The sequence below is a fragment of the Zeus faber genome (assembly GCF_960531495.2).
Source record: "Zeus faber genome assembly, chromosome: 1".
Lineage (NCBI taxonomy): Eukaryota > Metazoa > Chordata > Actinopteri > Zeiformes > Zeidae > Zeus > Zeus faber.
Window position 1 is genome coordinate 57,051,169 of NC_137193.1, and position 11,371 is coordinate 57,062,539.

Genomic DNA, 11,371 nt, shown 5'->3' on the forward strand with positions numbered 1-11,371 from the left:
TCTTTACATCCCTCCCTCCCTCTACCTCTCTTGCGCTCTCTCCCCCTCTCTCTTTACATCCCTTTCTCTCCCCCTCTATCTCTTTACATCCCTTTCTCTCCCTGTCTCTCTCGACCTCTCTTCCTCTACCCCTCTCTCTCTTTACATCCCTTTCTCTCCCTGTCTCCCTGTCCCTCACTTTCCCTCTCTCTCTCACCCTCTCTCTACCTCTCTCTCTCCCTTTCCCTCTCCCCCTCTCTCTCTATACATCCCTTTCTCCTCCTGTCTCCAAACTCTCTCCCTGTCTCTGTCTCTCCCTCCTCTCCCCTCCCTATCGCTCTCCTTCTCTCTCCCCATCCCTCCCTCTCTCCCCCTCCCTCTCTCTCCCTCTCTCTCTCCCCCTCTCTCTCTTTTAGCTGTCCGTTGCGCTCAGGTTCAGGTTGCAGAACTCTATTCATCCGTATCCTATGCCTGCATCACTTTATATGTCCCCAAACACACACACACACACACACACACACACACACACACACACACACACACACACACACACACACACACACACACACACACACACTCAAGTCTCTTAGGAGCCCGCCCCCATGTTTACATTCCGCCTGCCATATTTGGCCATTTCAAGGTCCTTTTCCTTGTCTGCTTCAGTTGTACATGCATTTTCTGAATTGTACAAACTCCTACAACTTTGTGTGTGTGTGTGTGTGCGCGCGCGCGTGATTCATTGAAAATGAATCGAAGCAAATCGTACCTGATGATCCACCTTGCCCTCTCCTTTAGCCACTCACTCAGAGAGACAGCAGGTAGCCTCAGAGTTACCTGCTGAGCCTACCGCTCTGGACGGAGAGAGAGAGAGAGAGAGAGAGGGAGAGGGAGAGAGGAAGTGAGGGGAGGGGACAAGGCAGTGAAGAAGGGGCTGCTTTTTAAAAAGGGCAGAGAAGGCGGGGATTTATAGCATAGGGACAGAGGAAGAACGACAGAGAGAGCGTGTGACAGAGTGAGAGAGGGAGAGAGGGAGCGACGGATACTAGAACAGAAAGAAAACGGGGACACACGGCGGGGGGCTGTAAGCACCTCTGGAGGAAGAATGTTCCCTGCCTGAGAAAGTCAGAGAAAGCAACAGGAGAGGAGCCCTGCATGGCCACAGCACCACTGGTCTGAATCGTTTTTTTTTTTTAAACTCTGGCTCTCCATGCACCTTTTCTCTTCATCCTTTCATTCCACCCTCGCCCCTTTGGCCTGTCATCTGTTTCTCTTTTCCCCTGACTCCGACTCCAAAGGGAGTCGAGACGAGAAGCTTCAGCAGCTATTTCCATCCTGTTTCAGTCCGTCGGTGGGAACGCTGGGACTACACTTGATCGGAGCTGATTTTTTTTAATGCTTTTTTTTGTTTATTTGCCTGCGCACGTTGTAGTGAAACCGTTTTAGAAGTCATAGCCTTCAGTTTCAAAACTCCTCTTTATTCTGCCGTTGAAAATGGTTGTTTTGGCTGTTTGTTTTTGTACAAGGGTCCAAGTGTGTATTTTGTGTGTATTTGTGTGACTTGGGGTCTTTTTCGACCAGCTGTGACGCTTTACCATGCATGTCTGGTATTTGGCTTTTATTGCCTCTCTGGACTTAAGGGACTCTGCATCTGCAGCTCGCCCACTGGTTTGTACTGTACGGTATGTATTATGGAAGACCTTATCAGTAAATACTCTACTAACATAAGGCTTTATTATCTATCCAAATACGCTTGCTTTGGTCTGAAAGTTGCCGGCTCCTCGTTTTCCAAAATATATATTCTTAGACTTTTTGTAGAGTCACTTTGAGTGGCTGAACTATTATAGCAGAGCAGACAAAAGTGTTGTGCGGTGTTCATGTTTTTGTTACTCTATTACCTGGTAGACCCACACCATTATTGAGTTTTTAAAACAATATAACTGTCACAATTTATGTAAAAATACTTCTTGACTTGATGATTAAAGCAATATAGACAGCATATACGGTTAATTTTTTCCATTTACCTCTGCTAGATCACATTTATCTATTCTCTATTTGTTTTGTTTTTTGTGATAAAATTCGATTTTTGTAGAAAATAAATCAGTATTTATCAAGATATTGACATTTAATACAAAACTATAAATTATTTTAGTCCTATTAAACTCAGAGGGGAAAAGCCTTCTCCAATCCAGGCTGAAGTCTGCTCCACAGCCTGTTTGTCTTGAGTAGTTTGCCTCAATATCTGCTCCAACTTTAAAAGTGTGTGTGTGTGTGTGTGTGTGTGTGTGTGTGTGTGTGTGTGTGTGTGTGTGTGTGTGTGTGTGTGTGTGTGTGTGTGTGTGTGTGTGTGTGTGTGTGTGTGCGCGTGTGTGCCTGTTTTTTTTTTGTTTTTTTGATTTCTGTTTGTATGTGTGTGGCTGTCTGTCTTCTTCTTTGTGTGTGTGCTTCCTCTAAGTCAGTGTGTGACTGTGTGCATTTGTGTGCGCTCATTTCATCACCTCTACCTGGCCTACCACCTGGGATTTGTCCTCTGACAGACATGTTCTTTCCATGACACACACACACATAAAGAAATACACGTACACACGTACACACACACACATCCGCCAGCCCGCACAAAAGAGCTTGTTATCTAAATGAAGTTTGTTCAGGGTGAGAGCTGTGGCCTGACAGAGGGCGTGCGTGTGCGCGTGTGTGTGTGTGTGTGTGTGTGTGTGTGTGTGTGTGTGTGTGTGTGTGTGTGTGTGTGTGTGTGTGTGCAAGACAGTGATTCATGTATAGTAATAATGTGGTAAAGTTTTGTGCTCACTTTTCACCTTGAATGTGACTCACAGATTACTGATGTATATTTTGGATATATTGTCTTAATATAAAACATATATACAGTATACAGTACAGTATATACTTAGTTACAGAGTGATATTGACAAAATGAAATATAACATTTTATGATTTTCATATTATATATTTTTTTTACCTCAATATCATTAAATTGACAATATTTCGGGTATGCCTGTCAGTGCTTTGATAAGATATTTACATACATGGCATATTTGAGAAACAATCATTATTAATGTGGATATTATGACCAAGAAGGTAGAGCTTACTTTACTGTGACGCAGCCTTGAAGACCACATTTTACTATCTCACTATATCACAATAATCAAAATCCCAGACGATATCAGTCTCATATCATGATTTCGATATCATAATGACATATTGCCCAGCCCAAATACATACATTATAAATTTAGTTTACTTCATGTATATGTATATATAATATACTTAATTTCTTCTTCCTGTCCTCTACCTCAGCTGTGCCTCCTGTCCTGAGCTCTGTGGACCACGGCCGATACGCCAGAGTGGGCAAGAGCAGCGTTGAGGACGGGGCTGGATTCCCATCGCCCCCCCGCAGCCCCCGCAGCCCCCGCAGCCGCTGCAGTAGCATCGACTGGGCACTGTCTGCAAGCAGCGACTCAGGGCTTTCTGTCACCTCCCAGAGAAAAGGAGGGATGGTGCCGCTGAGTAGCAGGAGAGAAGAGGCTCACGAGTCCCAGGATCCATCGACACATTCGGGAAAGCTACATCTCGGTCTACACGATCCTGAACTGGCTGAATCTGCGCCGGGGGTCATGGCCAACTCCCGTGCTGGGGTGGAGAGAGAGGTGGTGGTTGATGAGTGCAGCTTGGGACAAATTTTCAACGGAGAAAGGGAGACGGACATCCTGGATGATGAGGAAGAGGCTAAGGATGAAGAGGCGGCTCTCCCCGGCTCAGCCGGTATCGGTCCCCTCTCCTCTCTTGGAGCGATGGAGAGTGAATACTCCACCCAGGCCTGGGTGCAGCGGCAGGCGGTCAACGGGCTACCATACACTTATTCTCTCGTGGATGGGGAGAAAGCAGTGAACGGGGGGAAGGTCTCCCCCCTGTCAGCTCCCGTCACCCCCCCCAGAAGAACAAGCAGCAGGGAGGCCGTGCTGCGAGTGGCGGAGGTTGGTACGTCCATCAGCCAGAGCACAAACTCTAGGTACAACACACACTTCAAACACTCTCTACTACACACTCCATCCCCATCAGAAGATCCGCAGGAAGCAGAGGAGATGGCGTCGCTCGCCACAGACATCGACGAGTCCATCGAGCAGCTCAACCAGCTCATTCTGGACCTGGACCCCACCTTCGTCCCAGTGCCCACCAACTGCTCTCCCCTGTCCCGCTCCGCCTCCCTCCACAGCAATGGCCTCAGCCATGAAGCACTCGGCCACACGGCAGGTAAGACCAGGAACTTCTATGAAATATTGCAAAGTGTAAACATGATGGAGGTGAGGGGAAGGAAGGAAAACAAAAATGTAAATATAGGTTTTATCTGTGGCATTGTCTCTGGTTAGGAGATCAGACTGGTTTCCCAACCCAAACACGTCTTGTAGGGGAATTCCAATGGTCTCCCAGTGCAGAGATACACATGACTGCTTGTGTGTGTGGCACAAGGAGAGACTTGAAAACACACCCACCGCAACGTGTGAGGAAAGAGAGACACCAGCAGGTAGGGTTGAGGTTGGGCTCTAGAAGCAACCTAATGAGGGGGTCCGGCCTGCAGGCTGGATCCCCCAACAACAGGGATATTGTTATTGCTTCGATTTTTATTATTATTATTCTCCTTGGCATATGACATTTCAGGCTAAAGGTGGAACATTACAATCTCTGAACCCATGGACATGGTTGAGCTCTCGTTAAAACGTGGACATCTCAGACATCTCGTGGTTCAAGTTTGATCCATATCGATCTACAGGAATTACGAGCAGGAATTAGTGGAAAAACAGATGAAATTTTACTGGAAGTAGCAGAACGTTCGCGCATTGCTGATACGCAATGGTTCTACAGCTTCCGGTCGGGTGGTGGAGCGAGATGAGTTTGTGGAGCAGGGTGCTTTGTGCCATCATCATCCAATTTGTTACATATGTGCGAATTGTGGCTCAGGGCACAAAATCGCATTGTGCAAGGTGCGTAGTGTAGTTTCCATCAGTCTGTAGCGGTTGAAAACTGTGCATGTGTGTCCATACGAATGCTGAAATTGTCTGAAGTCGGTTGTGTGTGTGTGTGTGTGTGTGTGTGTGTGTGTGTGTGTGTGTGTGTGTGTGTGTGTGTGTGTCTGTGTATCGTCTTACCTGCTTGACCTCGACAGGGTTTTTTTGTTTCATATTTTATCTCGTTTTCCCTTTTTGTAAATAAACGCATTGTTGTCGCATCTAACCCAGCGTTAGATTTGGTCTTGTGTCCTTCCTTATTTGCGGGATTCGAGCCAGTCGTAACATACAAACTGTAGGAGTCCTTGATGCATTCCACGGACTCGGATCGCATCACGAAACTAGGCACGAACTACCAAAATTCAAGCATTTTATTAACTTTGCTAGCAGAAAGGAGAACACAGTGGATCACCGCTACACTGTCTTCTACCGAGTGGAAAGTGCAGCTCTATTTCCATAGGCAACATGGTGAGTTATAAGAAAGTTCTGGTTTACAGGCAAACATAGATGGTTCTTTTTAAGGCATTTAATCTACATGCAGCTGCCAGCAGCTGAATGTAGAGGGCTTCATTTAAAAAAGGAGAAGGCATTAAATTGTGACGACAGAGAAGAAAATATTGTCTATGAAAGCAGTTACATAAATGTATATGTGACCTTCCGTAATAAATCAAATTGCAAAGTAATGTTAGTCTGCAGTAAACATTATACTGTCTGTCATAGTAGATTAATAGCCGAATGCCTTGCCATTATAACATAAAATATAATAGCAATAACATAACATAATAATAAAATATTATATAACCATTATGCCATGTTAATATTGAATTGTATTTAGTTATGACATTAATATTAATATATTGTAGTCAAAGTGTTAGTAATTATCTGAAGAAAAGACATGAAGACAAAAAATCGACAAAACCCAACAAAATCTGACTGAATTTGTGTAGTCTGATCCCGGCATTACGGAAACTCTGAAAACTGTAATACATACCTAACACGATTAAACTGGACCTGTATTGCTGCCTGCAGCTATATTTAGGCCTTATTATTTTGTCTCATCCACTTACTCTTCATTGGAGATTTATGGTGACATATTTTCCCTGACCTTCCACCACAAAAAAAACTTGGGATACAGACTACCCAAGCAAACCCAACATAACTGACCAGACATTATGCTATTTGCATAACTCTACTATCATAATATCATTGCAAGTATATCCTATGCACAGACTCTGCGCTCACAGGATGTAGGAGGCTTCTTTACATATGCAGTATTTGAAAGAAAAAGCTTTGGGCTGGGACTTTTCCTACTGACCCTCCTACCGTTGTAGTAGGCTTCCTGCCATTGTCAGGGGATCACAAAAAGAGGTTAATGTTTAACTATGTCCATGCTCAAGGTGCATTTTTAAAATGGAAATAATCTAACCTTAATGTCCCTCATGACATGTCACGAGGGACAGAATAGACGTAAACATGTAAGACTTATAATGTGGATATATATGTATAAATATTTCATGAGGTTATTACTATTGTCATACTTTTTTATCTTTTAAAATCCTTTGCAACACACCTGTTTACAAAACCTGCTTCATAACTAAATCATGGCTGACTCGACAGCAATCTGGACTTGTGGCCGAACTCATCCAAATGATTACATCTGATAGCTCTGTTTCTCGGTCCTGCCTCCGCTCTCAACATGGTGTTTTTCTCAGGTCCTGACAAATGCGATGGATTTACGCTCTCTCATATGCACTGGAATGAACCCTAGGAGAGCGAGGCACACATCTGGTGACCTTTACCCTGCTCCGATTCCTGTTTAATGAGTGAAAGCCATAGTTGAGTGTGATGTCATCCCTTCCTGGCCCTTTTACATATAGAACAGCTCTTCTGTCAAGCAGACAGAGCGAGTGCCGCGGCTCACAGCGCTGCCTCGACTGTCAGGGGGTGAGGTGATGTAGCCGTGACTCCTCCTAAATCACGTCTGCGAGGGTCCCAAACCAATTGAGGCAGCTGTGGTTATTGGGGACCTGCGGCCATGCATCATCCAATGCTGCTTTACAGCTGATCTTTAACTTTGGACCTTGTGTTTTGTGCGTTGGTGGGTCAGTTAGATGTCCCTAATCTATGACCCACGAAATGTGGCATTTGAGGACAGGAAATGACGTGTTGTTGTTGTTGTTGCTGTTGTTGTTGTTGTTGGTGTTGGTGTTGGTGTTGTTGGTGTTGTTGTTGTGTGAGTTGGATACGAGGCTCTGTCGGTGATGAGCCATACAAATGCTGAAATTGTGTCTGAAATTGGTTGTGTGTGTGTGTGTGTGTGTGTGTGTGTGTGTGTGTGTGTGTGTGTGTGTGTGTGTGTGTGTGTGTGTGTGTGTGTGTGTGCATGTGTGCGCATCTGTCTGCCTGACTGATTGTTTCTTGTGTCTGTTTTTATATGTTTGAAGAGTGTCATGGCTCTTGGAACATGGCTCCTCCATTCGTGTCCCGTTCTTTTTTTCAACCCCTTGCCATCTTGACACGCGTTCTTCAATGCATGTTGCATGTAATTAGCAAGATATCAGATCATGTAAAGATCCTGTGAAGGTTGGACTGAGGATTTGTGGAGGACACTGTCTCTTTGTCTTTACAGTGACTGCTTTGGCCGCTGTAGTTCCAGTTCATTTCCCTCTTGAGGATTATCTGTCCAATCTTTTTCTCTTTGACTTTGTCATCCATATGACACACACAAAATAGACAAAACACACTCGCAATCTGTCTTCATGCAGAATGTGGTTTTGTTACACTCAGCTTGCTCCACCCCGTTCGAGCGGCACTTCAAATCCTGTTGCTGGTATGTCGATTTGGATCTGTCTTCCGTGGCGATGGAATCAGTGTGTACTGGTGCGAGCCCCAATTGTGCGTGTGTTGTATTAAGAGACGCACGTCGGCTTTTCCGAAAGCAGCGTTAACCAGACCGTGGAGTTGAATCCCAGGGGCCGGAGCTATGCATGGACCCCGAAGGCGGGGATAGGGAGCGACCGATTCCCCCAGCTGAGTGTTCCAACAGATGTATTAGATTCCTCGCTCGCCATCTGCTCAGGGTAGAGTGGGTCTGGCTTAGTTGCAAGTTCTTCTCTGATCTTAAAAGCCATTTAGGCACAATAAATTTACCAATAGCAGTTTTTGCAGATGGTAGCAGTGACCAAGCCAGAATCTGAGCGTAAATCATGTTTGCACCATAATGTTGCTCCTTTGGGGTCCATTTCAAAACAGTTTGTGTATTACGTTTCCTGTTTGTTTTAGTAAAGGAATTACTCAGAATTCATGGTCTTTGGGACACCATATGTTATTTTAATCATTAAAAGTGACATGTTTGAATTTCACTCAGACTGTAATCCCTCTCTCTCTCTCTCTCTCTCCCTATCTTGCAGGTTGGCAGCAGCAGAGGCAGGTCAGTGATGTGACAGACTACTCTTGCCTCAGTAGTCCAGAGCGGAGGGGAAGCGGCGCTCAGATGTTCAGGAACTCCCCCGCCAACGCTGACCGTCTCCCTCCCCCCCTGCAGGTAAACACAGGGGTCAGCCTGTCACACCATTTAGGGCCATCTGGCGACTTCTATTCAAAAATAGTCTTCTCTGGGGTTGGCCGGCTTCCATGATTGTCTTTCAGCCTGCGTACGGAATACAGCGTTCTCTGCAGTGTCAGAGGAATTGGTGCCGACCCAGAATAAATACTGCCTTTCTCATGAGCCTCTGGTCGCAAAGAGCTGTTTTTTACTCTGTTGGCAACACGTTTTGTTTTGAAGATAAGAGAAAGGGATGTCGCAGGGTTTTGGAGGAGCAGTGGTTTGTAAGATGTATAGCGATGAGGTACTGCATCAGTTATTGTTTCTCTTCCGGTCCGTACGTCATTAATGTCTCGATCAGATTTTGCAGAGGAAACCGACCCCGGTGTAAATTATTTGGATTATATGGAAATAAAATACAATACATAACGCGCTGGACATTTTTCCCCAAGAAGGAATCCCGTTGAGCTTATTAAACTGGCCCTACATACTGTGCTCCATGTGTGTGAATCACAGGCTGATAGTTGAGATTACAGCTAGCACTCATTTTCACGGCTGGGCGGCATGAATGGCTTGACTGTTTACAGCAAAACACAGACTGAAAACACACACAGATCACAAGACTGATGTCGGCTTTGTGTGTGTGTGTGTGTGTGTGTGTGTGTGTGTGTGTGTGTGTGTGTGTGTGTGTCTGTCTGTCTCTGTGTGTGTGTGTGTGTGAGTGAGAGCATGTGTGTGGGCTCATATTCCCTCAAAAGACCTCAGTGCTTAATGGCTATTGTTTGTGACTTGTGTTCATAATTTATTCTTCTTTTACAGCTTCGGCCCCTCGGTGGCATGGACAGCATGGATTACGGGGCCCGGAGCCCTCTGCTACAGAGTTGTGACATTGTCCCACCTACTCCAGCCTTCCCAGTGTCTCCTCCCACCCCCTATGGTAAGAACAGAAGCTATGGAACTATCAGTCTCGAGAGGTTCGGCTCTTGTGTGTTTTGTGTCTGTGTGTGTGTGTGTGTGTGCGTGCGTGCGTGCGTGCGTGCATGCGTGCGTGCGTGCGTGCGTGTGTGTGTGTGTGTGTGTGTGTCGGTATCTTATCAGAAAAACGTTTCCTTTTTTTTTCCCCCAGTGAAAAGTTTCTCAGCGGTTTCCCAGCCAAAGTCAGCGGTACAGTGGGAGCCCAATAGCACAGCAGAAGGTACATTATCTGCAATGTGTGTGTATGGTTTATGTGTAAAAGAGTGTGATGTATGCATTTTAATGGTGCTTGACTAGAAGGCTGGAGTTTGAACCCAAACACTAGGGCTTTGATTGCCTCTGGCAGGGTTCAGCGACAGGGTGGAATCTTCCTCTGGCCAACACGCACGCGCCACACTCACACACACACAAACCCACAAACCCACACATAAAGACACATACACACACACACATACACACACATCCACACACACACACACAAACCCACATTCACACACACAAACACACACACACACACACAAACACACACACACACACACACACACACACTCACACACACACACACACACACGCACACTGCCCATAAGTGCCAAGGCATAAACTATGTACATGGTATGGAAGGTGGTCTCATAGGGGCTTGTTTGAGAAAATTTATAGACTGATCCAGCACTCGGAGTCATCTGACTAATAGTCGCTAGAAGTCTTTGTTCACCCTTCTGACACGGGTAATACAGTATGGCTACCCTCCAGTGTTATTGTCAAGTGTACACAAAACTGCTGTAGTTGATGGGTTGTGAGGCACGACTGAGTCAAAGCTGCATGGGTCGAGTGGCTGTCAGAGGCAGGCTGAGGTGACACCAGGTCGAAAAGATTGAAATTCTTCAAGGAAGGCTGCGTGTAGAACAAAGATTACCAATAAAATATCAATGTAAAACATTATTTTGCACAACTTGACATAATCAAACTATACTTTTGCCCACTTCTTTAGGCCAAATGTCTGCACTGGTAGTATTTTCCTCTTGAGCAGCACCAGGTTAGTGGAGGCTGTTGATCCAGGCCTACCCAGCTATTAGTGACTTTCTGAGCTGAAACGTTCCATAAACATGGATAATATTTATGACATTCCTTTGTTATGTTTAGCATCCACAGTTTCCTGTAGATATTGGACATTTCTAAGTCAAGTCAAAGATTATCAAATAGTATCTCACAAATGTATTACATTCCACACTACTCACATGGCCATTGTTCGATATCTTGTGTGAGCCATTGTTCACATTCAACACCCACTGTACTTCACATAACTGTCTCTTGTCTATGGTCTCATTTAAACTCCAGGACAATTGTCCTGGGGTTTAAATATTCTTAATATATTGTGATTTAATTTAAAAAAAAATAGTGAAGATGAAGACATAGGTACAATTGTGAAGTGGAGAAAGGGAGCCTCTGTCTGTCCCACTAGACTGAGGCCAGCTGGGAGTCCACTCATAACAGTTGGCGGTAAAAGAGGAAGAGAGCGCTGCAAGCAGGATGTCCTCTGGCTTCCCGCTCTGGGAGGGGACGAGGAGGAAAAAGGAGGATGAAATGCTGGGTGGACATATTGAGGCCACGGGTCCTAGCAAGAGATCTCACATCTGTGGAAAGATTTCACAGATGTGAGATATGTGTGTATATATTGCAGGTAGGCTCGTGTCGATTGGCGATCGATCGTATATCAACGATCGAAGGGGCGACCGACGGTTGTTTATTCCTACGCCGATATTAAGGCGATTTTAACCAACTTACTATCAGAACTAAAATGTCGCAGAAATAATCTCTAGACTCTGCACCATACTGTGCATTTAGAGATGTTTCTGGTGG

General features: G+C 45.3%; 1 protein-coding gene across 2 annotated transcripts in view; it reads left to right on the forward strand.

Annotated features, from left to right (window-relative positions):
- Positions 1–974: 974 nt before the first annotated feature.
- Positions 975–11,371, forward strand: part of tns3.2 (tensin 3, tandem duplicate 2) — a 27,197-nt gene continuing 16,800 nt past the window's right edge. The window contains exons 1-5 of one of the 2 annotated variants that reach the window (XM_080002485.1): positions 975–1,149; positions 3,290–4,243; positions 8,406–8,539; positions 9,359–9,476; positions 9,666–9,734. In XM_080002485.1, coding sequence (XP_079858611.1) covers positions 3,487–4,243; positions 8,406–8,539; positions 9,359–9,476; positions 9,666–9,734 — 1,078 coding nt within the window. In that variant the 5' untranslated portion in view covers positions 975–1,149; positions 3,290–3,486. Of the gene's footprint in view, positions 1,150–1,522; positions 1,659–3,289; positions 4,244–8,405; positions 8,540–9,358; positions 9,477–9,665; positions 9,735–11,371 lie in introns of those variants that run through there. The other variant, XM_080002486.1, reaches the window with a different exon arrangement.